The sequence below is a fragment of the Aotus nancymaae genome, unplaced genomic scaffold (genome assembly GCF_030222135.1).
Source record: "Aotus nancymaae isolate 86718 unplaced genomic scaffold, 86718_ANA_hifiasm-v0.15.2.pri h1tg000030l, whole genome shotgun sequence".
Taxonomy (NCBI): domain Eukaryota; kingdom Metazoa; phylum Chordata; class Mammalia; order Primates; family Aotidae; genus Aotus; species Aotus nancymaae.
Window position 1 is genome coordinate 5,979,362 of NW_026988443.1, and position 27,002 is coordinate 6,006,363.

The 27,002-nt window shown below is 38.2% G+C and overlaps 1 protein-coding gene across 2 annotated transcripts in view; it reads left to right on the top strand.

The window, feature by feature from the left end:
* LOC105730799 (putative coiled-coil domain-containing protein 144C) overlaps window positions 1-26,799 on the top strand; it is a 52,079-nt gene extending 25,280 nt beyond the window's left edge. For both annotated transcript variants that reach the window (XM_064382939.1, XM_012472232.2), the window contains 2 exons: window positions 19,933-20,220; window positions 26,713-26,799. In XM_064382939.1, coding sequence (XP_064239009.1) covers window positions 19,933-20,190 — 258 coding nt within the window. In that variant the 3' untranslated portion in view covers window positions 20,191-20,220; window positions 26,713-26,799. The remainder of the gene's footprint in view (window positions 1-19,932; window positions 20,221-26,712) is intronic.
* Window positions 26,800-27,002: the final 203 nt, after the last annotated feature.

The following is a 27,002-nucleotide window of genomic DNA, read 5'->3' on the forward strand; positions in this document are numbered from 1 at the left end:
TTGTAAACATATTTGCTATCTCAGCCTGGAAGCATGCTGGCAAAAAAGGTTAGACTAGAAAGATGCTTTACTTTGAGTAAAGAAATTGTGTCACCTATGAAACATTAAGAGGTTAAGTTACAGATTATTAATAGATAAAGACTGATATAAATAATGTAGTCTTACACTACTTAAATAATACTTTTTTTTTTTTTTTTGCGACAGAGTCTTACTCTGTTGCCCAGGCGGGAGTGCTGTGTCATGATCTTGGCTCACTGCAACTTCTGCCTCCTGGATTCAAGCAGTTCTCCTGCCTCAGCCTCCGGAGTAGCTGTGATTACAGGCATGTTCCACCACACCTGGCTAATTTTTGTATTTTTAGTAGAGATAGGGTTTTGCCATGTTGGCCAGGCTGGTCTCGAACTTCTGAGCTCAGCTGATCCCCCCCACCTTGGCCTCCCAAAGTGCTGAAATTACAGGTGTAAGCCTCTGAAGCCGGCCTGAAATATTTTTAATGTCTTTATGTGGCCACATTTTAAAACCATGATGAAATAGATAAATGAAAATGTTCATACCTGAAATGAATATTTTGAAATTAACATTCAATTTGGTGGGTGATTTTGACAGTTAGGTCCAGATTTCCCAGGTGAACTGAAGTGTACTGCTGTATCTCATAAGGCTTTCCCTCAGGAGCTTCTTATATATTGAAGTTGGTGTAGCTTTATTTTTATTCATGTTAGTTTGACTTAAATCTGAAACTATCACAATCTCAAATTATTGTCATGATCTCCCAACTCTTTGAAGGGATTCACTTTTAATTCAATATAATTTGGGACAGATGTGAATGTCAGTAAAACCATATTTGGTTTAATCTTACCACTGGCATTTGTAATTTATTTTGAATGTTTTTACAAGTAATTTTTGCACAATTTTTATTTCAAAGCTCTATGACTCTTTTGATTTGGATATAACTTTGTCAAGTACAAAGATAATTGTAGCCATCTGTGATTTCTTTGTTTGTCATGGGGTGCCCATGTTCAAACTAATGAGGGGTGACAGGATTCACATATAGTGGGAGTGGAGTGAGCAGGGCAGAGAGTGTAGGAGCTGAGATCAGGGAGGTGGAGGCAAGGTTATCAAGGGCCTCAAAGGCCATTGGAATTTTAGTTTTATTTTGAGATAGGAATCTATTGGAAAGATTTGAGCAGGCAATTGAATAAAAGAGGAATTGTGAAGTTGATTTGAACTTCTAATAAATAAGAGAGAAAACATTTCAGAGTATAGAATTTACCACCACTAGTCTCACTCACTCACCCATTGCTTTTTGAGACTTCAGTAGATGATTAAGCATTGCAGACTTAGGGGATGAATGAATAGTGGGCTGTATCTGTTGTTTAATAACAGAATACTGATTTGGCAGGAAAATAACATCTTTTTTGTTCTTAACTAAATTCAGTAATGAACATTCCTGTTCATTACACATGAGGAAAAAAAGGTGAATTAATGTATGTGGTAATATTTTTCAAAGTATTTGTATTAGAGTTAAATCTTATGACCATCATTTAATAATAAGGTGACATAAAGTTAATAACAAAAATATCTTTACAGGAAATTGTGAGACAACTTCAACAAGAACTGGCTGGTACTGTAAAAAAACAACCTATGTCAGAGCCTTCACTAGAGGCTACACTATGTTATCATGTTAATTTAGAGAAACACGGGACTCAAAGAGGAAGTCAGGTCAAATCAGAAGTCAAGTATGTATAAAATGTAGCATGTCAACATTTAATCCATAGCTGGTTATATAATATAAGTGGTTTAGGATACTAATTTCAGTGAGCAGCTTTCTTTTGTATTTTCATTATAATTAATTTTATTATCTTTATAATGTATTTGTTTCTTAACCTCTTGACTTTTATTCTGTCACTTTTTCCTCTTAAGTATGTACATATTTTTCTTATAATATTTACCTTTAGGAAAAGTTGGGAATTAGACATCGTTTCTCACAAAAGTTGAGAGACTTTTTTTCGGTGAAACAGTATTTTTAAGTGATTTTTCTCTATTATCATGGTGAGACAAGCCAGATTAAATCAGAGGACAGTATTTATTTCAGAAAATTATCTTATTTCTTACCTTCACTTTTGTGAATGGGTACAGAATCTGTGTGTTTCTTTCATGCATTTCAGGATAACTTGTACAGGAAAGACTATTACAGTGGTCTTCAAAATGCAAGTGTTTTAGATTAGTTTACAAAATATTTAAAATGTTAGGCATTTCCTTCCTATTTTATTTCTTTTAAATATATTGTAAAGCAGAAATATTCAGATCATGTGTAGTATATAATCCAAAGGAGAGAAGTAAGAAATTTATCAAGATCCTGCCATTTGATTTTTAAAACAACTTTATTAAGATATAATTCACCTAGTATACAGTTCACCCATGTGAAGTTTCTTAGTATATTCTTAGTATATTCACAGAGTTGTGTAACCATTGCCACCATCATTTTAGAACATTTTTATGACCCTGAAAAGAAACTGCATCCCTAAGCCATCATCGACCGGTTTCCCCCTTTTTACTCAGCTCTAGAGAACCACCAGTCTCCTTTGTATAGATTTGTCCACTCTGGAATTACACAATATGCGGTCTTTTGTGACTGTTTGTTTCAGTTAGCATAACATTTTTAAGGGTTTTCTGTGTGGTAGCAGGTATCAGTACTTAATTTCTTCTTATTGCTGAGTAATATTTCATTGTATAAATATACAATCATTTTATTTATTCATTCATGAATTGATAGACCATTGGGTTGTTTCCAGTTTGGACTGTTGGCTGTGAACTTTGATATAAAAGTGCTTGTGTTTGCATATGTTTTCGTTTCTGTTGGGGTTACACTTATGAGTGGAAATGTTGGGCCATGTGTCAACTCTTTGAGAAGCTGCCAGTCTGTTTTCCAAACTGGCTGCACCATTTTACATTCTTTTTTTTTTTTTTTTTTTTTGAGACGGAGTTTCGCTCTTGATACTCAGGCTGGAGCGCAATGGCGCGATCTCGGCTCACTGCAATCTCCGCCTCCTGGGTTCAGGCAATTCTCCTGCCTCAGCCTCCTGAGTAGCTGGGATTACAGGCACGCGCCACCGTGCCCAGCTAATTTTTTGTATTAGTAGAGACGGGGTTTCACCATGTTGACCAAGATGGTCTCGATCTCTTGACCTCGTGATCCACCCGCCTCGGCCTCCCAAAGTGCTGGGATTACAGGCTTGAGCCACCGCGCCCGGCCTATTTTACATTCTTATCAGCATTGTGAGAGGGTTCTTATTTCCCCACATCCTTGCCAAAATTTTCCATATTTTTGATTGAGAAAAGATTTTATTCCAGTAGTGCAATGTGGTACTTTACTGTGGTTTTAATTTGCATTTTTTGATGACTAATGATTTTAAGCATCTTTTTATGTGCTTATGAACCATTTGTATATCTTCTTTGGAGAAATATCTATTCAAATCCTTTGCCCATTTTTAAATTGTCTTTTTATTTCTAAATTTTAAGAGTTATTTTTATATCCTAGGTGTAAGTCCCTTATCAGATACATGATTTTCAAATATTTACTTCTACTAAATGGCCTTCATCTTTACTTTCCTGATGGTGTCCGTTCAAGTTCCAAATTTTGATCAAGTCCAGTTAATCTCTTTTTCCTTTTGGTGTTATGTCTAAGAAACCACTGGCAAATGCAGTCACAAAGATTTATGCCTATGTCTTCATCTAAGAATTTTATAGTTTTAGCTCTTACATTTAGCTCTTTTATTTTGAGTAAATGTTTAGATACAGCATTTGGACAATACCATTTGTTGAAAATGTTATTCTTTTCTCATTTGTTTTTTAACTACTGTTGAAAACCAATTGAACACAAATGGACAGATTTAATTTTGAATTCTCAATTTTAATATGTTGGTCTCTGTCTATCCTTGTTCGCTAACATGTCTTGTTCAATTTGTATGATATAGAACAGCATTTTGTTACAATATTAAGATGAGATGGTCTTACCTTCTTCATGCAAACAGGCTCAAAGTAAGGTAAAGGGGAAATTGTACTTAATTTCTTAATATTCAAAGGACATATTTGTTTCACTACTGAGAAGATTAAATATAGTTCGTAATAGTCTATTTCCTCATTGAGGAAATGAACATAAACATCAAATACTAAATTGATTAATAAATACTCAAAGCCGCTTATCAGAATTTCAGTGAATTAAAATCAGGTCAAACATCTGATTTTGGTTGGAAAATCAAATATTTCTAGTTTTTTTTTTCCATTTTTTAAATTATACTTTAAGTTCTGGGGTACATGTGCAGAACATGCAGATTTGTTACATAGGTATACATGTGCCATGGTGGTTTGCTGCACCCATCAACCTGTTATCTACATTAGGTATTTCTCCTAATGCTATTCCTTCCATAGTCCCCCACCTCCTGAAAGGCCCTGGTAGGTGATGTTCCCCTCACTGTGTCCATGTGTTCTCATTGTTCAACTCCCACTTTTGAGTGAGAGCATGTAGTGTTTGGTTTTCTGTTCTTGTGTTAGTTTGCTGAGAATGATGGTGTCCAGTTTCATCCATGTCCCTGCAAAGGACATGAACTCACCCTTTTTTACAGCTGCATAGTATGCCATGGTGTATATGTGCCACATTTTTTTTTATCTAGTCTATCATTGATGGACATTTGGGTTGGTTCCAAGTATTTGCTATTGTGAACAGTGCCACAATAAACATATGTGTGCATGTCTTTATAGTAGAATGATTTATAATCCTTTTGGTATATACCCAGTAATGAGATTGCTGGATCAAATGGTATTTCTAGTTCTAGATCCTTGAGGAATCACCACACTGTCTTCCACAATGGGTGAACTAATTTGCACTCCCACCAATAGTGTAAAAGTGTTTCTGTTCTCCACATTCTCTCCAGCATCTGTTGTTTCCTGACTTTTTAATAATTGCCATTCTAACTGGCATGAGATGGTACCTCATTGTGGTTTTGATTTGCATTTCTCTAACGACCAATGATGATGAGTTTTTTTTTTCCATCTGTTTGTTGGCTGCATAAATGTCTTCCTTTGAGAAATGTCTGTTCATATCCTTTGCCCACTTTTTTTTTTTACATTTGTTTAAGTTCTCTGTAGATTCTGAATATTAGCCCTTTGTCAGATGGAAAGATTGCAAAAAGTTTCTTCCATTCTGTAGGTTGCCTGTTCACGCTGATGACAGTTTCTTTTGCTGTGCAGAAGCTCTTTTGTTTAATTAGGTCCCATTTGTTAATTTTGGCTTTTGTTGCCATTGCTTTTGGTGTTTTAGTCATGAAGCCTTTGCTCATGCCTATGTCCTGAATGGTATTGCCTAGGTTTTCTTCTGGGGTTTTTATGGTTTTAGGTCTTACATTTAAGTCTTTAATCCATCTGGAGTTAATTTTTGTATCAGGTGTAAGGAAGGGATCCAGTTTCAGTTTTCTGCATATGGCTAGCCAGTTTTCCCAACACCATTTATTAAATAGGGAATTTTTTCCATATTGCTTGTTTTTTTTCAGGTTTGTCAAAGATCAGATGGTTGTAGATGGGTGGCATTATTTTTGAGGCCTCTGTTCTGTTTCATTGGTATATATATCTGTTTTGGTACCAGTACCATGCTGTTTCGGTTAGTATAGTTTGAAGTCAGATAGTGTGATGCCTCAAGCTTTCTTGTTTTTGCTTAGGATTGTCTTGGCTATGCAGGTCTTTTTTGGTTGCATATGAAATTTAAAGTAGTTTTCTCCAATTCTGTGAAGAAAGTCAATGGTAGCTTGATGCTGTTAGCATTGAATCTATAAATTACTTTGAGCAGTATGGCCATTTTCTTTCTTTTTTTATTTAATTGTACTTTAGGTTCTGGAGTACATGTGCAGATCATGCAGGATTGTTGCATAGGTACACACATGGCAATGTGGTTTGCTGCCTCCATCCCCCCGTCAACTACATCTGGCATTTCACCCCATGTTGTCCCTCCCCAACCTCCCCACTCTCCTGCTGTCCCTACCTTGGCACCCCCCAATGGACCCCAGTGTGTGATGCTCTCCTCCCTGTGTCCATGTGTTCTCATTGTTCAACACCCACCTATGAGTGAGAACATGCAGTGTTTGATTTTCTGTTTTTGTGTCAGTTTGCTGAGAATGATGGTTTCCAGATTCATCCATGTCCCTGCAAAGGGCACAAACTCATTTTTTATGGCTGCATAGTATTCCATGGTGTATGTGTGCCACATTTTCCTTGTCCAGTCTATCATCGATAGGCATTTGGGTTGGTTCCAGATCTTTGCTATTGTAAACAGTGCTACTATGGACATACATGTTCATGTGTCTTCATAATAGAATGATTTATAATCCTTTGGATATATATCCAGTAATGGGATTGCTAGATCAAATAGAATTTCTATTTCTAGGTCCTTGAGGAATCGCCACTGTCTTCCACAATAGTTGAACTCGTTTACACTGCCACCAACAGTGTAAAAGTGTTCCTGTTTCTCCACATCCTCTCCAGCATCTGTTGTCTCCAGATTTTTTAATGATCTCCAGTATGGCAATTTTCATGATATTGATTCTTTGTATCCATGAGCATGGAATGTTTTTCCATTTGTTTGTGTCCTCTCTTATTTCCTTGAGCAGTGATTTGTAGTTCTTTTTGAAGAGGTCCTCCACATCCCTTGTAAGTTATATTCCTAGGTATTTTATTATCTTTGTAGCAATTGTGAATGGGCGTTCACTCATGATTTGGCTCTGTTTGTCTATTATTGATGTATAGGAACGCTTGTGATTTTTGCACATTGATTTTGTATCCTGAGACTTTGCTGAAAGTTGCTTCAGCTTAAGGAGATTTTGGGCTGAGACTATGGGGTTTTCTAGATATACAGTCATGTTATCTGTAAACAGAGACAATTTGATTTTCTTTTTTCCTAATTGAATACCCTTTATTTTTTTCTTTTGCCTGATTGCCCTGGCCAGAACTTCCAATACTATGTTGAATAGGAATGGTGAGAGAGGGCATTTTTGTCTCATACCAGTTTTCAAAGGGAATGCTTCCAGTTTTTGCCCATTCAGTATGATACTGGCTATGGGTTTGCCATAAATAGCTCTTATTATTTTGAGATACATTCCATCAATACCTAGTTTATTGACAGTTTGTAGCATGAAGGGCTGTTGAATTTTGTTGAAGTCCTTTCCTGCATCTATTGAGATAATCATGTGTTTTTTGTCATTGGTTTGTTTATGTGATTAATTATGTTTATTGATTTTCGTATGTTGAACCAGCCTAGCATCCCAGGGATGATGCCAACTTGATTCTAGTTTTTTCATCTTTTATACTTTGTGAACTCACAAGATTTGAGACAGGTCTCAGTTAATTTAAAAAGTTTATTTTGCCAAGGTTTGAGGACACACCCATGACACAGTCTCAGGAAGTCCTGATGACATGTTCCCAGGGTGGTCAGGGCACAGCTTAGTTTTATACGTTTTAGGAAGACATGAGACATCAATCAATGTATGTAAGAAGTACACTGGTTTTGTCTGGAAAGATGGGAAAACCTGAAGCAAAGGCAGGAAGACTTGAAGTGGTAAGGAAGCTTCCAGGTCACAGATAGGTTATCCACAAAGGGTTACATTCTTTTGAGTTTCTGATTAGCCTTTCCAAAGGCAGCAAGTCAGATGTGCATCTATCTCAGTGAGCAGAGAGGTGACTTTGAATAGAATGGGAGGCAGTTTGCCCTAAGCAATTTCCAGCTTGAGTTTTCCTTAGTGATTTTGGGGGCCTGAGATTTTTTCCTTACACAACTTCAAATTACATATTTCCTTTCATCCTCACCATCTTTACTCTATAACTTGAACAAATTCTAAAAAGGCTCATTTGCTTAGTTATCAGAATGTGTAACTGAAGAAAACTTTAGAAAAACCTTTTCCTCAATAGTTAATATGCCTTTCTCCTGGCTGCTGCTTCTCATTAGCATTGTTTGTTGTTAATAAATTAAACTTAGCATTTATTAATTCCTACTTTAAAGGACATTAATTTCTATTGTTTAAGTTATTGTTTCTTGCTGTCTCTTTGTTTAAATCAAATTTTCTGTTTATTTTTCCCTAACAAATTACCCAAAGTTGAGTCGCTGAAAACATCTATTTAGTTCAGCAATCTGTGGCTTGGGAAAAGCTTGGCCAGTACAGCTTTTTTTTTGTTCTCCTGAGCTTCACATGGGATGAATCAGAGGTGGGAGGACTGGAGTCATCTGAAGACTTGTTCCCTAACAGTCTGGTTGTTGATGATGGCACTGACTGAAACTTTACTTGGGGCAGGCAGCCCAAATACCTACACTGGAACTTCTAGGTTCTCTTTGTGGCCTGAGCTTTCTCACAACATGGGGGCTAAGTTTGAAGGACAAGCAGTATGAGGTAGAGGGCCTTTTCTAACTTAATGTTGGAAGCCACATGATATCACTTTTGCCACATTTCTTCATTAGAGGCAAGTCACTAGGATTGGTCCACAGTCTACTTCTCTATAGGATAATTTTTTCTTCTATTTTTATTATTTACCTATTTATCTATATTAGAGATGGGGTCTCACTATGTTACCCAGGCTGGCCTTCGACTCCTGGGCTCAAGGGATCCTCCCACTTCAGCCTCCCAAGTTGCTGTGACTACAGGCATGTTTACTCCATGCCTGGCTTTCTTTTATATTCTGTGGTCATGTATATTTGTACATGTTTATAGGATACACAATATTTTGATACATATAAACAATGTATAATCATAAAATCAGACTAATTATTATATCCAGCACCTCAACCATTTACCATTCTTTTTCTGTGAACATTTAGAATCCTTGCTTCTTGCTTTTAAAAATAATGCAATAAATCATAGTTAATCATATTCACCCTACAATGCCACAGAACAATAACGTTCATTCTATCGAGTGATAATTTGTATCCATTAACCAACCTCACCCCATCCCCGACTTCCCTCATTTCCCAGCCTCTAATATCCACAATTCTATTCTCTACTTCCATGAGTTCGATTTTTAAAAATTTTAGCTCCCACGAGTGAGAACGTACAGTATTTGTTCTTCTGTGCTTGACTTATTTTACTTGACATAGTGTCCTCCAAGGTCATCTATGTTGCTGAGAATGTTATAATTTTATTCTATTTTATGGCTGAATGGTATTCCACTGTGTACAGATACTGCATTTTCTTTAGGCATTCATCTGTTGATAACCATTTAGGTAAATTCCATATCTTAATAATTATAAGTAGTGATATAATCAAAATAGCAGTGCTGGTATTTCTTTGATATGTTTATTTTCTTTCTTTTTGATAAATAGTAGTGGGATTGCTGGATTATATGATAGTTCTATTTTTAGTTTTTAAGAAACCTTCACACTGTTTTCCTTAATGGCTATACTAATTTACATTGCCTTCATCAGTGCATAAGAGTTTCCTTTTTTTCTGCAACCTCACCAGCATTTTTTACTTTCTGTCTTTTTGATAGTAGCCATTCTGACTGTAGTGAGATATCTCATTGCAGGTTTATTTCATTTTCCTGATGATTACTGATGTTTTTTCCTATATTTGTTGGCCATTCATACATATTCTTTTGAGAAATGTCTATTCAGATCTTTTGCATGGTTTTTAATCAGATTATTAACTTTGTTTTTGCTGTTGAGTTGTCTGAGTTCCTTGAATACTCTGATTATTAGACACTTTCCAGATGGATAGATTGCAAATATTTTCTTCTGTTCTTCATGTTGTCTCTTCACTCTGTTGGTTGTAACAGATCTTCTTTGTATGTCTGGTAGAATTTGGCTCTGAATTCATTGGGTCCAGGGCTTTTTCTTTGGTTACTAGGTTTCTAAATTACTGATACAATTTCAGAACTTGTTATTGTCTGTTCAGGATTTTAATTTCTTCTTGGTTCAATCTTGGGAGGTTTTGTATTTTTAGGAATTTATCCATTTTCTCTTGATTTCCTAGTTTCTGTGCATAGAGGTGTTCATAATAGTCTCTGATAATATTTTATATTTCTGTGGGATCCATTGTAATGCCATCTTTGTCATTTATGATTGTACTTATTTGGATCTTCTCTATTTTTTCTTTCTTAATGTAGCTATCTATCTATCGATCTTGTTTATTCTTCAAAGAACTAACTTTTGGTTTTGTTGATTATTTGTAAGGATGTTCATGTCTCAGATTTATTCAGTTTTGCTCTGGTTTTAGTTATTTGTTTGTTTATTTTTTGGTTACATTCTTACTGTGTATTTTGTTTGTTGCTGTCCCCAACCCTGGAGTCGATCACTTCTCTAAAAGCCCTGAATCCTTTTACTAGAGAATGGTATTTAGAAACCAAGATCTGGGTGCCAGGTCTTCTGGGTGTCAGCTCCTCTCAGCAAAGACATATCTGTGTATATGTACTAATCTATGTAGACATACATATCTGTATTTCTGTATCCATATATCTGTATCTATATTTTTAAAAGTATGGATTTATGCTCATATTTTTTTTAAAAAAATTAAAACTATTTGTTTAGAGACAGGGTCTCATTCTGTTATCCAGGTTGGAGTTCTGTGGTGCAGTCATGGCTCACTGCAGCCTCAAACTTATGAGCTCAAGTGATCCTCCTGCCTCAATCTCCCAAGTAGCTAGGACTACAGGTACATGCCACCATGCCTGGCTATTTTATTTTAGTTTTTATGGAGACTAGGTCTTGCTATGTTGCACAAGTTTGTTTCAACTTTTGGTCTAAAGCAATTCTCCTTCCTCAGCTTCCCAAAGTGTTGAGATTACAGGTGTAGACCATCATGCCTGAACTTGGTACCTTATTTTGAGAGCCCCCAGCTAAACGGGGGTTCCAGTACCAGTTTACCTAGCAACTCTACCCCAACAGGATATGAAGGGGAGATGGATGTGGGTGTTTACAGTATGCCTTTCATGTGATACTTCTTTTACCTGGAAGATGGCCTAAGGCCTAGTTGCCTGACCTGACTGGGGGTCCCTCACATGGGAAATTGGTTTATTTTATTTTTATTGTTGTTATTTTTAAATTTAATTTTTTAAATTGAGGTACATGTGCAGAATATGCTGGTTTGTTACATAGGTATACACGTGCCATGGTGGTTTGCTGCACCCATCAACCTGTCATCTACATTAGGTATTTCTCCTAATGCCATCCCTCCCCCAACCCCCAACTCCCAACAGGCCCTGGTGTGTGATGTTCCCCTTCTTGTGTCCACTTGTTCTCATTGTTCAACTCCCACTTACGAGTGAGAACACGTGGTGTTTGGTTTCCTGTTCTTGTGTTAGTTTGCTAAGAATGATGGTTTCTAGCTTCATCCAGGTGACATGAATTCATCCTTTTTATGGCTGCATAGTATTCCATGGTGTACATGTGCCACATTTTCTTTATCCAGTCTATCATTGATGGACATTTGGGTTGGTTCCAAGTGTTTGCTATTGTGAACAGTGCTGCAATAAACATATCTGTGCATGTCTTTATAGTAGAATGATTTATAATCCTTTGGGTATATACACAGTTATGGGATTGCTGGGTCAAATGTATTTCTAGTTCTAGATCCTTGAGGAATTGCCACACTGTCTTCCACAATAGTTGAACTAATTTACACTCCCACCAATAGTATAAAAGTGTTTCGGTTCTCCACATCCTCTCAAGCATCTGTTGTTTCCTGACTTTTTAATGATTGTCATTCTAACTGGTGTGAGATGGTATCGCATTGTGGTTTTGATTTACATTTCTCTAATGAGCAGTGATGATGAGCTTTTTTCATGTTTGTTGGCTGCATAAATTTCTTCTGAGAAGTGTCTGTTCATATCCTGTGCCCACTTTTTGATGGGGTGTTTGTTTTTTTCTTGTAGATTTGTTTAAGTTCTTTGTAGATTCTGGATATTAGCCCTTTGTCAGATAGATAGATTGCAAAAATTTTCTTCCATTCTGTAGGTTGCCTGTTCATTCTGATGATAGTTTCTTTTGCTGTGCAGAAGCTCTTTAGTTTAAGTAGGTCCCATTTGTCAATTTTGGCTTTTGTTGCCATTGCTTTTGGTGTTTTAATCATGAAGTCTTTGCCCATGCCTATGTCCTGAATGGTATTGCCTAGGTTTTCTTCTGGGGTTTTCATGGTTTTATGTTTTATGTTTAAGTCTGTAATCCATCTGGAGTTAATTTTTGTATAAGTTGTAAGGAAAGGGTCCAGTTTTAGTTTTCTGCATATGGCTAGCCAGTTTTTGCAACACCATTTATTAAATAAAGAATTATTTCTCCATTGCTTGTTTTTGTCAGGTTTGTCAAAGATCAGATGGTTATAGATAAGTAGTGTTATTTCTGAGACCTCTGTTCTTTCCATTGGTTTATATATCCGTTTTGGTACCAGTGCCATGTTGTTTTGGTTACTGTAGCATTGTAGTATAGTTTGAAGTCAGGTAGTGTGATGCCTCAAGCTTTGCTCTTTTTGCTTAAGATTGTCTTGCTTATATGGGCTCTTTTTTGGTTCCATATGAAATTTAAAATAGTTTTTTCTAATTCTGTGAAGAAAGTCAATGGTAGCTTGATGGGGGCATAGCATTGAATCTAAAAGTTACTTTGAGCAGTATGGCCATTTCACAATATTGATTCTTCCTAGTCATGAGTATAGAATGTTTTTCCATTTGTTTGTGTCCTTTCTTATTTCCTTGAGCAGTGGTTTGTAGTTCTCCTTGAAAAGGTTCTCCACATCCCTTGTAAGTTGTATTCTGTAGCAGTTGTGAATGGGAGTCCAGGGGAGTGAAGGGTTGTATCTCACTGGCATTTCAGGTGCCACTGGGGTATGAAAAAAATACTCCTGCAGCTAGCTCAAATGTCTGCCCAAATGACTTCCAAGTATTGTGCTTGAAACCCAGGGCCCTGGTGGCATAGGCACCAGAGGTAATCTCTTGTTCTGTGGGTCACAAAGCCCCTGGGAAAAGCATAGTATCTGGCTGTAGTGCACCATTCCTCACATCACAGTCCCTCATGGCTTCCCTTGGTTAGGGGAGGGATTTCCCTGACCCCTTGCACTTCCTGGGTGAGGTGACTCCCCACCCTGCTTTGGCTTGGCCTCTGTGGGCTGCATCTATTGTCTAACCCATGCCAGTGAGATGTGCTGGGTACCTCAGTTGCAAATGCAGAAATTACCTCCCTTCTGTGTTGATCTTGCTGGGAGCTGCAGACTGGAGCTGTTCCTATTCGGCCATCTTGCTTGGGAAACTAGTTTTAGTTATTTATTTTCTTCTGCCAGCTTTGAGGTTATTTGGTTCTTGTTTTGCTAGTTCTGGTAGGTGTGATTTTAAGTTCTTAACTTGAGACCTAACTTCTTGATGTCTGCATTTAATGGTATGCAATTTTTTCTTCATATTGCTTTTGCGTATCCCAGAGATTTTGGTATGTTCTGTCTCTGTTTTTATTTATTTTCAAGATTTTTAAATATTTGTCTTAATTTTGTTGTTTACCCAAAAGTAATTCAGGAGCAAATTGTTTAATTTTCATATAATTATGTGACATTGAGAGAAATTCTTGTTATGGATTTTGATTTTTATTCCACTAGGGTTTAAGATTAGGCTTTGTATGCTTTCAGTTATTTATTTATTTATTTATTGAGACAGGGTTTCTCATGTTGGCCAGACTGGTCTTGAACTCCCGACCTCAAGTGATCTGCCTGACTCGGCCTCCCAAAGGGCTGGGATTACAGGTGTGAGCCACTGGGCCTGTCCCAGTTTTTTTTTTTTTTTTTAATGTATCGAGACTTACTTTATGGCTCAGCATGTGGTCTATCTCAGCGTGTGTTTCCTATGCAGATGAGAAGAAAGTACGGTCTGTGGTTGTTGGGAGGAGAATTCTGTAAGGGTCAATTAAGTTCAACAGGTGAAATGTCAAATTTAATTCTAGAATGTCTTTGTTACTTTTCTGTGTCAGCAATTTGTCTAATGCTGCCAATGAGGTGTTGAAGTCTATATTATTGTGTGGCTATCTAAGTCTTTTTTTTTTTTTTTTGAGATAGGGTCTTGCTCTGTCTCCCAGGCTGCAGTGTAGTAGTGCAATCTCAGCTCACTGCAACCTCTGCCTCCTGGGTTCAAATAATTCTCCTGCCTCAGCCTCCTGAGTAGCAGGGATTACTGGTGTGCACCACCACACCAGGCTGATTTTTGTATTTTTAGTGGAGACGGGGTTTCACCATGTTGGTCGAGCATGTCTTGAACTCCTGATCTCATGATCTATTTGCCGTGGCCTCCCAAAGTTTTACAATTACAGGCATGAGCCACCATGCCCGGCCATCTAAGTATTATCACAGATCTAGAAGTACTTGTTTTAGAAATTTGATGCTACAAGTTTGGGTGCCTATAATTAAAAACATTTATGCCTTTTTGTTGAATTGAGTTCTTTTATTATTGTGTATCATTCTTTATCATCTTCTTCTTTGTCCTTTTTAAAAACTGTTGTTGGTTTAAAGTCTGTTTAATCTGATGTAAAAAAAGTGACCCCTGCTTTTTTTGTTTTCCATTTGCATGCTAGATCTTAGTTTATGCCTTTACTTTGAGCCTGTTGATGTAATTGTATGTGAGATGGGCCTTTTGAAGACAGCAGATGGTTGGTTCTTGATTTTCTTTAATCCAACTTGCCAGTCTGTGCCTTCTGAGTGGGATATTTAGATTATTTTATCCAAGGCTAATAATTATGTGTCAGATTTTTATTCTGCCAGGATATTGTTATCTGGTTGCTTTGTAGCTTCATAAGGTCTGTGAGCTGTGTACTTATGTGTGTTTCTGTGGTTTCTTGGTCTTTCATTTCCATGTGTAGAACTCCCTTAAAGATCTCTTGGAGGGCTGGTCTAATGGTATTAAATTCCCTTAGCATTTGTTTGTCTGGAAAAAATTTTTTCTCCTTCACTTATGAAGCTTAGTTTGACAGGATATAAAATTTGGGGTTTGAATTTCTTTAAGGATGCTAAAAGTAGGCCAACACTCTTCTGGCTTGTATTGCTGACAAGTCTGCTGTTAGCTTGATGGGGTTCCTTTTGTATGTGATCTGACCCTTTTCTCTAGCAGCCATAAGACTTTAATGTTGACTTTTGGATCCTTTCACTATATATCTTTGGAATGACTATCTTGTATAGTATCTTATCTCTGAATTTCTTGAATTTGCATGTCAACTTCTCAAATGAGTTTGGGGAAGATTTTGTGGACTATATTCTAAAATATGTTTTCCAAATTTCTTACTCTTTCTCCACAATGCCAATGAGTCATAGTCTATTATTTTCATCTGACTGGGTTGATTCAAAGGTCCAGATTTCAAGCCCTATAATTTTTCCCTCTGCTTGGTCTAGTCTGCTGTTGAGGCTTCCAATTGTATTTTGAAATCCCTATAGTGAGTTGGTCAATCCAAGAAGCTCAGTTTTCTTCTTTCTTAAAATGGCGATGTTATCTTTCAACTCTTGAATTCTTTTACTGGCTTTCTTGGTTAGGTTTCAGCTTTCCCTTGGATCTCATTGTGCTTCCTTGCCATCCAGATTCTGGATTCTATGACTGTCATTTCAGCATTTCCATCTGGTTAGAATCCATTGCTGAGGAGCTAATGTGATCCTATGAAGGTTAGAAAACACTGACTTTTTGAATTGTTGGGCTTCTTTCACAGATGCTTTCTCATCTGAGAGGGCTGGTGTTTATTTATCTTTTTGAAATTGCTGTCATTTGGATATGAATTTTTGTTTTTATATTCTTTTTCTTCCCTTGAGTGTTTGACTGTTGTGTATGTTGTATACAGTTCATTGGTTTAATCTCTGGGTTCTTTCAGAAGGCCAAGGCTGTTAATGAATTTCTTTTCTTTGAGATAAAGTTTTGTTCTTGTCGCCTAAGCTGGAGTGCAATGGTTTGATCTTGGCTTACTATAACCTCCACCTCCTAGGTTCAAGTGATTCTCCTGCCTCAGCCTCCCAAGTAGCTGGGATTACAGGCACCTTCCACTACACCTGGCTAATTTTGTGTATTAGTAGAGATGGGGTATCACCATGTTGGCCAGGCCAGTCTCGAACTCCTGACCTCAGGTGATCCACCTGTCTTGGCCTCCCAAAATGCTGAGATTACAGGCTTGAGCCACCCCCAACACCTGGCCTCTACGGATTTCTTAATTGTGGCTAGTTTCTGCATTGGTTTTCACAGGCTAAGTGTGTTGAGGGAATTTATTTTTGTTTGGTGGTGTAATTCTGACTTCAATCCCACAGATGTTGCTCTGGAGTAAGGGCTGGTAGATAGGCTCCTTACTCAGGACTCCTTTGTGTATCAGTGTGTTTGCAGCAGTGCTCTGAGGAGGGGGAACAGTTGGCAAGGAGGCAAGAAATACCTTTCTCACAAAGTTTTTTCCCCAAGTCTTCAGAGAATTTCCTTCAATCAATGGTGCTCTACCCCCATTTTCTTAGCTCCAAAGAAGTCCCTGGACAGTTGCACGCCCCCATCTTTAAGGTCAGGGATGTCCAATCTTATGGCTTCTCAGGACCACATGGGAAGAAGAAGAATTATCTTGGGCCACACATAGAACATATTAACACTAATGGTAGCTGATTAGCTAAAAAAAAATTGCAAAAAAAATCTCAGAATGTTTTAAGAAAGTTTACAAATATGTGTTGGGCCACATTCAAAGTCTTCCTGGGCCACATGCAACTCATGGGCCCAGGACAAGCTTGCTTTAGGGGCAGTCTGAGCCAAAGGTTATTCCTATAAATATCCAGGGACCTGCTGATTCCCTGTGCTTGGAAGGGTCTGACTGGGATGTGGGGTATGTCTGCAGGTATTTGTGGATGCTGTGGGTCAAGGGTGAAGGTTCCCTGGGCAGGGTGGGTGGTGCCATGGGTGTGCAGCTGGCATGGTGCCCACAGTCTGGAGTTTTTTTGCTCAGCAGTTGGCTTTGAGGACCATTCAGCCTCATGTTCACCTGACCAGGTTTTCTGTGATATGTGCTTTTAGATAAGGCCTGACCAGCTAGTTTTGTCCCAAGCCTTCTGCACCCAAATCTTTGGGCTTACATGTTCCAGGCCACAGGTTTTTCTTGGATGGAGGCTGTGGCCAGCCAACAGGCTATGGTTTTCCAAGACCAGTCTGGCAGAAGGAGACACATCCAGTTCCCGTGCCGGCACATGAACCTGTGCCTCATTCTTCTCAGTGTTCTGAGAGTGGGGAGCACCACCTCGACTTGAGCTCAGGCCACAGATACCAACTCAATACCCCTTAACTGTGCACTCAAACCCTGGGAAGTTGGGATGGGTCTTGTATTTATATTCTCTGGTACCTCAGGGTCAAGCTCTGGCTGTTCTGGAGCAGGCAAACTGCTCTCAGGCTGCTTGAAAAACACTCAGGTGGGGCAGTTGAGGCTGTGCTATGTGTACACCCTTGAGAGAGCAACCAGGCAGGAACTGGGGAAGGGAGCGGCACACAAGGGGGTGTGCACATCAGATGCACTTCAGGCCCTCTGGAAAGGCAGCCTGCTGTCTCCTGGTCTGGCTGTCAGCAGGCAGTAGAGTGACTCAGAAAGATGGTGAGCCTTGGGGGATGGGTACCTATTGTCATATTTTCCTGCAGCTGCCTCATGCATGAAGCCTTTTGGGCTCCATACATGTTCAAGCTCTGCCTCTCCCTATGCTCTTGGCAGTTCCTCCTGCCAATTCAAATGTCTGTGTGTGTTATGGGATCTCTTGTAGCTGGAATCTCAGAGGTCCATGGGAGGAGTGTGTGACCTATAGTTTCTTCACTCTCTCCTTCCTTAGATCCAATTCTGGACCAAGAGCTGGTCCTGGTGACTGGTGACTCCATCTGGCTTCCTAGATTCCTTCCTCTTCAAACTCAGTGTCTGCATTGCCTCTCCATTTATTTTGAGTGCTTTTTTCCCTCAAAGTTCTGTTCAAAGTGTGATGGTTTGCTCAATATTTTGTTTTCTGTCTGTGGAAGAGCTGTTTCCCGGCTGCATCTGGTTGACCGTCTTGTCCCCCAGCTAAAAACGTAATTTATATTTTGATACAGTTTGGCTCTCTTTCCCAACCCAAACCTCATCTTAAATTATAATCCCCATGTGTAGAAGGAGAGACCTATAATCCCCACATGTTAAGGGAGGGACTTGATTGGATCATGGGGGCAGTTTCCCCCATGCTGTTCTCATGAGAGTGAGTGAGTGAGTTCTCACATGATCTGTTGGTTTTATAAGGGTCTCTTCTCCCTTCACTTTCTCCTCTCTCTCCTGCCACCCATATAAGTAAGATGTGCCTGCTTCCCCTTCTGCTGCGATTGTGTTTCCTGAGGCCTCCCCAGCTATGCAGAACTGTGAGTCAATTAAACCTCTTTTTTCATACATTTTACTCAGTCTTGGGTAGTATATTTATAGCAGTGTGAAAATGGACTAATACATATTTTAATAGGCATCATATATAACCTGTCAATTCCTTCAGGTAGTATTTTAACAATATTAATTCTTTAAATTCATGAGCATGGGATATATTTCCATTTGTTTTTGTCCTCCACCATTTCTTTAATCAGTGTTTCGTAGTTTTTCTTACACGGAAGCTGTATCACCTCTTGGTTAAACTTGTTCCTGAGTAGTATTTTATTATTTTTTAGCTGTTGTCATTGGTATTAATTTCTAGTTTTATTCCATTGCAGTTTGAGAAGATGCTTGATATGATTTCAAGTTTTTAAAATTTGCTAAGACTTGTTTTCTGGCCTAATATATGGTCTATCCTGGAGAATGTTCTATGTGCCCATGAGAAGAATGTGTATTCTGTAGCAATTTGATGAAATGTTCTGAGAGTTTCTTTGAGCAGTTTAGGTTTTTCTATATATAGGATCAGGTCTTGTGCAAAGAGAGACAATTTGACTTCTTCTTTCCCAATTTAGAGGCCCTTCATTTTTTTTCTCACCCAGTTGCTCTGGGTAAGACTTCTAATGCTAGGTTGAATACAAGTGCTGAATGTGAGTGTCCTTGCCTTATGCCAGTTCTTAGAGGAAAGACTTTCAGCTTTTCCTCATTCGGTGTAATGTTAGCTGTGGTTTTGCCATATATGGCCTTTGTTGTGTTGAAATATGTTCCTTGTATTCCTAATTTGTTGGAGTTTTTAATAATAAAGATTCATTAATTAGAGTCTTATTTTCAAGTCTTCTTCTGGGAGTGATTTATTGGCTTAGGTCTGAATAATTTAAAATGGCATCCCTAACACTCCTTTAGAAAATGTGGGGAATGACAAAGGATGTGAAGAGGCAAGAGCCTTTGTACTAAGAAGTGACTTAGACCAGATGCGGTGGCTCACACCTGTAATCCCAACACTTTGGGAGGCCAAGGCGGGTGGATCATGAGGTCAGGAGTTCAAGACCAGCCTGGTCAACATCTCTACTAAAAATACAAAACCCATCTGTGAAATCCCATCTCTACTAAAAACACAAAAAATTAGCTGGACACAGTGGCAGATGCCTGTAATCTCAGCTACTTGGGAGGCTAAGGCAGGAGAATCTCTTGACCCTGGGAGGTGGAGGATGCAGTGAGCCGAGACCATGCCACTGTACTTCAGTCTGGGCAACAGAGCAAAACTCCATCTCAAAAACAAAAAGTGACTTAGAGCCATTTTAAAGAGGAAATACATTAAACAATTAGGAAAATGAAAGTCTACTATCACGTAAAAATCTTGTGTGGCGAAGATGATGTGAGTAAAACATATTTTTGTGATTCCTGGTGGTTTTAAATTTTTTTTTGATTTTCTAAGGAATTCAAGGATCTGTATTTTAAGAATCTACTATGCTATAGGTAACATTTTATTGCAACTGAATTTATTTTAAAAATTATTCATTTTATGTTAGACTATTCTAAGTCTTCTTTCTTCATTACCAAACCACATTATTTTACTTACACAGGCTGATCTTATAGAAGCAATGGAAACTGCATCTTCAGAAGGTCTACATGTGGATGAAGAGATTAAAGTTCTTCAACAGGCATTATTATCTCTAAAAACAATGCAAAAGAAACATGAAACACTGCAGAAGGATGAGGAGAAGTTGAAAGAAGAAGTAGTAAACCTCAAAAGTTACATGGAAATGAATATGTTAGAACACAGTCCATTGAAACACTGTAAACAGGAGGATGAAGAAAGAGCAAGTCAGGAGATAGCATAACAATTAGAAAAAATCAGTCAATTTATACAGGTTAGTTTATTTTTCTGTAATGTGCCTTCATTCATTTCACTGCAAATTCTATTTTGGATATATATATAGTATGTGTTTTTGCTACTTCTTCTATAGTGATTTGGTAGATTTCTAGAAGGAAAGTGGTATCTGTTTCTCTCTTTAAATATTTTACTTGCCATTATTATTGTAACTAAATTGATCTTCCATAATAATGATTCTCATTAGTGAATCATTTGATTACTAAGACCAGTGGACGTAAAACAAGACTAATAGAAAAAGAAATATGATTTAGAAATTATACTATACTCTTGAATTATTCTTAATTTTATTTTTATTTTTTATTTATTGTACTTTAGATTCTGGGGTACATGTGCAGATCATGCAAGATTGTTGCATAGGTACATTCATGGCAAGGTGGTTTGTTGCCACCATCCCCCCATCACCTATACCTGACATTTTTCCGGACCTCATCCTTCCACAACCCTCCCTCCCACTATCCCTCCTGTAGCCTTCCCTAATGGACCCCAGTGTGTGAAGCTCCCCTCTTTGTGTCCAAGTGTTCTCATTGTTCAGCACCCGCCTATGAGTGAGAACATGCGGTGCTTGATTTTCTGTTCTTGTGCCAGTTTGCTGAGAATGATGGTTTCCAGGTTCATCCATGTCCCTACAAAGGACACAAACTCATCATTTTTTATGGCTGGATAGTATCCCATGGTGTATATGTGCCACATTTTCCCTGTCCAGTCTATCATCGATGGGCATTTGGGTTGGTTCCAAGTCTTGGTTATTGTAAACAGTGCTGCAGTGAACATACGTGTGCATGTGTCTTTATAATAGAACAATTTATAATCCTTTGGATATATACCCAGTAATGGGATTGCTGGGTCAAATGGAATTTCTATTTCTAGGTTCTTCAGGAATTGCCACACTGTCTTCCACAATGGTTGAACTAATTTACACTTCCACCAACAATGTAAAAGTGTTCCTGTTTCTCCACATCCTCTCCATCATCTGTTGTTTCCAGATTTTTTAATGATTTCCATTCTAACTGGCATGAGATGGTATCTCAATGTGGTTTTGATTTGCATTTCTCTAATGACCAGTGATGATGAGCATTTTTTCATATGTTTCTTGGCCTCATATATGTCTTCTTTTGAAAAATGTCTGTTCATATCTTTTGCCTACTTTTGAATGGGTTTGTTTTTTTCTTGTAAATCTGTTTTAGTTCTTTGTAGATTCTGGATATAAGTCCTTTTTCAGATGGGTAGATTGCAAAAATTTTTTCCCATTCTATTGGTTGCCAATTCACTCTAATGATTGTTTCTTTTGCTGTGCAGAAGCTGTGGAGTTTAATTAGGTCCCATTTGTCTATTTTGGCTTTTGTCGCCAATGCTTTTGGTGTTTTAGACATGAAGTCCTTGCCTATGCTTACGTCCTGAAAGGTTTTGCCTAGGTTTTCTTCTAGGATTTTTATGATGTTAGGTCTTATGTTTAAGTCTTTAATCCATCTGGAGTTAATTTTACTGTAAGGTGTCAGGAAGGGGTCCAGTTTCTGCTTTCTGCACATGGCTAGCCAGTTTTCCCAACACCATTTATTAAACAGGGAATCCTTTCTCCATTGCTTGTTTTTGTCAGGTTTGTCAAAGATCAGATGGTTGTAGATGTGTGGCGTTGCCTCGGAGGCCTCTGTCCTGTTCCATTAGTCTGTATTTCTGTTTTGGTACCAGTACTATGCTGTTTTGATTACTGTAGCCTTGTAGTATAGTTTGAAATCAGGTAGCATGATTCCTCCAGCTTTGTTCCTTTTGCTTAGAATTGACTTGGCTATGTGGGCTCTCTTTTGGTTCCATATGAAGTTTAAGGTGGTGTTTTCCAGTTCTGTGAAGAAGGTCATTGGTTGCTTGATGGGGATAGCATTGAATCTATAAATTACTTTGGGCAATATGGCAATTCTCATGATATTGATTCTTCCTAACCATGAGCATGGAATGTTTCTCCATCCGTTTGTGTCCTCTCTTACTTCATTGAGCAGTGGTTTGTAGTTCTCCTTGAAGAGGTCTTTTACATTCTTTGATAGTTTTATTCCTGGGTATTTTATTTTCTTTGTAGCAATTGTGAATGGCAATTCATTCTTGATTTGGCTCTCTTTAAGTCTGTTATTGGTGTGTAGGAATGCTTGTGATTTCTGCACATTGATTTTGTGTCCTGAGACTTTGCTGAAGTTGCTTATCAGTTTCAGCAGATTTTGGGCTGAGACGATGGGGTCTTCTAAATATACAATCATGTTGTCTGCAAATAGAGACAATTTGACTTCCTCCTTTCCTGAGTGAATACACTTTATTTCTTTTTCTTGCCTGATTGCTCTGGCTAGAACTTCCAATACTATATTGAATAGGAGTGGTGAGAGAGGGCATCCTTGTCTAGTGGCAGAATTCAAAGGGAATGCTTCCAATTTTTGCCCATTCAGTATGATATTGGCTGTGGGTTTATCATAAATAGCTTTTATTATTTAGAGATACATTCTGTTGATTGCTAGTATTCAGAATTTTTAGCATAAAAGGCTGATGAATTTTGTCAAAGGCCTTCTCTGCATCTATTGAGATAATCATGTGGTTTTTGTCTTTGGTTCTGTTTATGTGGTGAATTTCGTCTATAGACTTGCATATGTTGAACCAGCCTTGCATCCTGGGAAGAAAGCCTACTTGATTGTGATGGATAAGTTTTTTGATGTGCTGTTGCAATTGGTTTGCCAGTATTTTATTGAAGATTTTTGCACCTATGTTCATCATGGATATTGGCCTGAAGTTTTCTTTTCTTGTTGAGTCTCTGCCGGGTTTTGGTATCAGGATGATGTTGGTCTCATAAAATGATTTGGGGAAGACTCCTTTGTTTTGGATTGTTTGGAATAGTTTCCGAAGGAGTGGTACCAGCTCCTCTTTGTATGTCTGGTAGAATTCAGCTGTGAACCCATCTGGACCTGGGCTTTTTTTGGTTGGTAGGCTCTTAATTGCTGCCTCAACTTCGGCCCTTGTTGTTGGTCTATTCAGGGTTTTGACTTCTTCCTTGTTTAGGCTTGAGAGGGTGCAAGTGTCCAGGAATTTATCCATTTCTTCCAGGCTTACTGGATTATATGCATAGGGTTGTTTGTAGTAATCTCTGATGGTAGTTTATGTTTCTGTGGAATCTGTGGTGATATCCCCTTTATTGTTTTTAATGCATCTATTTGATTCTTCTCTTTTTTCTTTTTTATTAATCTGGCTAGCGGTCTATTTTTGTTGATTTTTTTCAAAAAATCAGCTTCTGAATTTATTGATTTTTTGACAGTTTTTTTGTGTCTCTATCTTCTTCATTTCTGCTCTGATCTTAGTTATTTTTCGTCTTCTTCTAGCTTTTGAGTTTTTTTGATCTTGCTCCTCTAGCTCTTTCAATTTTGACGATAAGGTGTCAATTTTAGACCTTTCCTCGTTTCTCATGTGGGCATTTATTGTTATAAGTTTACCTCTAGACACTGCTTTAAATGTGTCCCAGAGATTCTGGGTATGTCTGTCCTTGTTTTCGTGGTTTAGAATGTCTTTATTTCTGCCTTTATTTCACTGTTTATCCAGTCAACATTCAGGAACCACTTGTTCAGTTTCCATGAAGTTGTGCAGTTTTGAGTTAGTTTCTTAATCCTGAGATCTAATTTGGTTGCACTGTGGTCTGAGAGACTGTTTGTTATGATTTCTGTTTTTTTGCATTTGCTGAGGAGTGATTTACTTCCAATTATGTGGTAAATTTTAGAGTAAGTGCAATGTGGTGCTGAGAAGAATGTATATTCTGTGGCAGTGGGGTGGAGAGTTCTGTAGATGTCTATTAGGCCAGCTTATTCCAGTTCTTTGTTCAAGTCCTGTATATCCTTTTTGATTTTCTGTTTTGTTAATCTGTCTAATGTTGACAGTGGAGTATTAAAGTCTCCCACTATTATTGTGCGGGAGTCTAAGTCTCTTTGTAGGTCATTTGGAACTTGCTTTATGTATCTGGGCACTCCTGTATTGGGTACATATGTATTTAGGGTCATTAGCTCTTCATGTTGTATTGACCCTTTCACCATCATGTAGTGTCCTTTGTGTCTTCTGATCTTTGTTGGTTTAAAGTTGATTTTATCTGAAACTAAAATTGCAACCCCTGCTTTTTTTTTCTCTCCATTTGCTTGGTAGATCTTCTTCCATCCCTTTATTTTGAGTCTATGTATGTCTTTGCATGTGAGATGGGTCTTCTGAATACAGCATACTGATGGGTTTTGACTTTTTACCCAGTTTACCAGTCTGTGTCTTTTGATTGTGGTATTTAGGCCATTTACATTTAAAGTTAATATTGTTATGTGTGAATTTGATCCTGCCATTTTGTTGCTGGTTGTTTGTTTTGCCCATTGGTCGACACAGTTTTCTCATTGCGTCGTTGGTCTTTACCATTTAGTTCGTTTTTGCAGTGGCTGGTACTGGATATTTTTTTCTGTGTTTAGTGCTTCCTTCAGGAGCTCTTGTAGGGCAGGCGTGGTGGCGATGAAATCTCTCAGTAATTGCTTGTCCATAAAGGATTTTATTTTTCCTTCACTTATGAAGCTTAGTTTGGCTGGATATGAGATTCTGGGTTGAATGTTCTTTTCTTTAAGGATATTGAATGTTGGTCCCCACTCTACTCTGGCTTGTAGGGTTTCTGCCAAGAGATCTGCTGTGAGTCTGATGGGCTTTCCTTTGTGGGTGACCTGAACTTTCTCTCTGGCTGCCCTTAGCATTTTTTCCTTCATTTCAACCCTGGTGAATCTGATGATTACGTGCCTTGGGGTTGCTCTTTTTGAGAAGTATCTCTGTAGTGTTCTTTGTATTTCCTGTATTTGAAAGTTGGCCTGCTTTATTAGGATGGGGAAGTTCTCCCGGATAATATTTTGAATAGTGTTTTCCAGCTTAGATTCGTTTTCCCTGTCTTCTTCACGTACACCGATCAAGCGTAGATTAGGTCTTTTCACATAATCCCGTATTTCTTGGAGGCTTTGTTCATTTCTTTTCACTCTTTTTTCTCTTTTCTTGCCTTCTCTTTTTGTTTCGTTGAGTTGATCTTTGATCTCTGATATCCTTTCTTCTGATTGATCGATTTGGCTATTGAAACTTGTGTATGATTCACGAAGTTCTTGTGCTATGTTTTTCAGCTCCATCAAGTCATTTATGTTCTTCTCTAGGCTGGTTATTCTAGTTAGCATTTCATCTAATCTTTTTTCAAGGTTCTTAGTTTCTTTGCATTGGGTTAAAATATGTTCTTTTAGCTCAGAGAAGTTTGAGAGGTGTTCTGGACTTTGATGTTTTCATCCTTTTTGTGCTGGTTTCTTCCCATCTTCTCTGAGTCGATGTCCTTTCTGTTAAAGTTGGGCTTATTTCTCCTGTATGAGGCTTTTTTTTTTTTTTAAATGCAGGTATCAGTGTGCCACTTGAGACAGTCTGTCCATTGTCTGCCTGTGGAGGCACTTCTGGGCTGCCTTGGTCTCAGCCCAGGCTGCAGTTTATTCTTTGCCTGGTTTCCATACTGCTGGGGTTAGCCCTGCCTTCCCAATGGCAAGCTCTTTTGCTCTGCCGATCCGGCTGTTCCTGGGTGGAGGATGTGTTAACTGTGAAACTCTCCTGGGAGAGGGACTCCAGTGGCTGAATCTTGTGGGAGAGGGGCTGTCTGGTCATATCCCTCTCCCTGCTTTCAACTCTCCCTTCTGTGGGACAGGCAGTTCCTTTTTGCGAGCTTTCTCAGTATTAGTCCAAATCTCCACCCTCATCTGCGCTAACAAGGCACCAGTCTGGCCAGGGCTGCGGGCCTGGGCTGTCGCCCGGGTCTGTGACTCCAGGTGGTTCTCAGCAAGGCAGTGTTTTCCTAGTCTGTGTGCTACCGAAGTCTTGGAGTGAATTTCTGTATCTGATTCAGAGAACTGAGGAGGCGATGCCCCCCCATCCTCCTTGCCTGATACACTTTCCAGGTGCAGCAGTGCCCTGCCTTGCCTCGGCTGGATGCCTTTGGGCTGCCTTCACTGCCTTTTTTTGGGATTAATCCCGCTATTCAACTAGTCCCTTTAAAACAAAACTGGTACCTTTCTCAGAGACGTGGATATTGCTCTGGTTCTGTCTCACTCAGTGGTAGCTACACTCTGGAGAAGCTTCCTTTCTGCTATCTTCCCCTGAATCTACTCTTGAATTATTCTTAAGTTATGTTGTTCAGTTTTTCAGAATTTAAATTCATTTTATTATTCTTTGGAGTGTTACATTCATGAGTGCTACTGTAAGCATTTCATTTTATTACAATTCAGATTAAATTATTAATTTAGCTGATACTGATAATAAATATATTAACCTTCAATTTCTTTTTTTTGCATACTTAAAAATGCTCTCTAGATCACTGACCCAAAACAAACAAACAAACAAACAAAAAAACAAATACACAATAATTGTTCAGGTTATAATTATTTTTTAAATGTACCCTTTCAATTTGTTTTAGACACAGAAAATATCTCAAGAAAAGTTACAGAGGTTAACAGAGGAAAACAATGCTTCCATGAAAAGTCAGATGGAACTTAGAATTAAAGATCTGGAATTTGAAATCGACAAGGCAAAAACTTCACAAACAGACTACAATACAACAGAATTGGAAACATATAAGAAACTGTATCTAAAACAATTAAAACTGAGAGAATCTATATCGGATGAACTAAGAAAGTAAGTCAAAACACAGAATCATAGAAAATAAATGAAGCTGTTTACTTTGCCTCAAAAGCATAATTTTTAGTG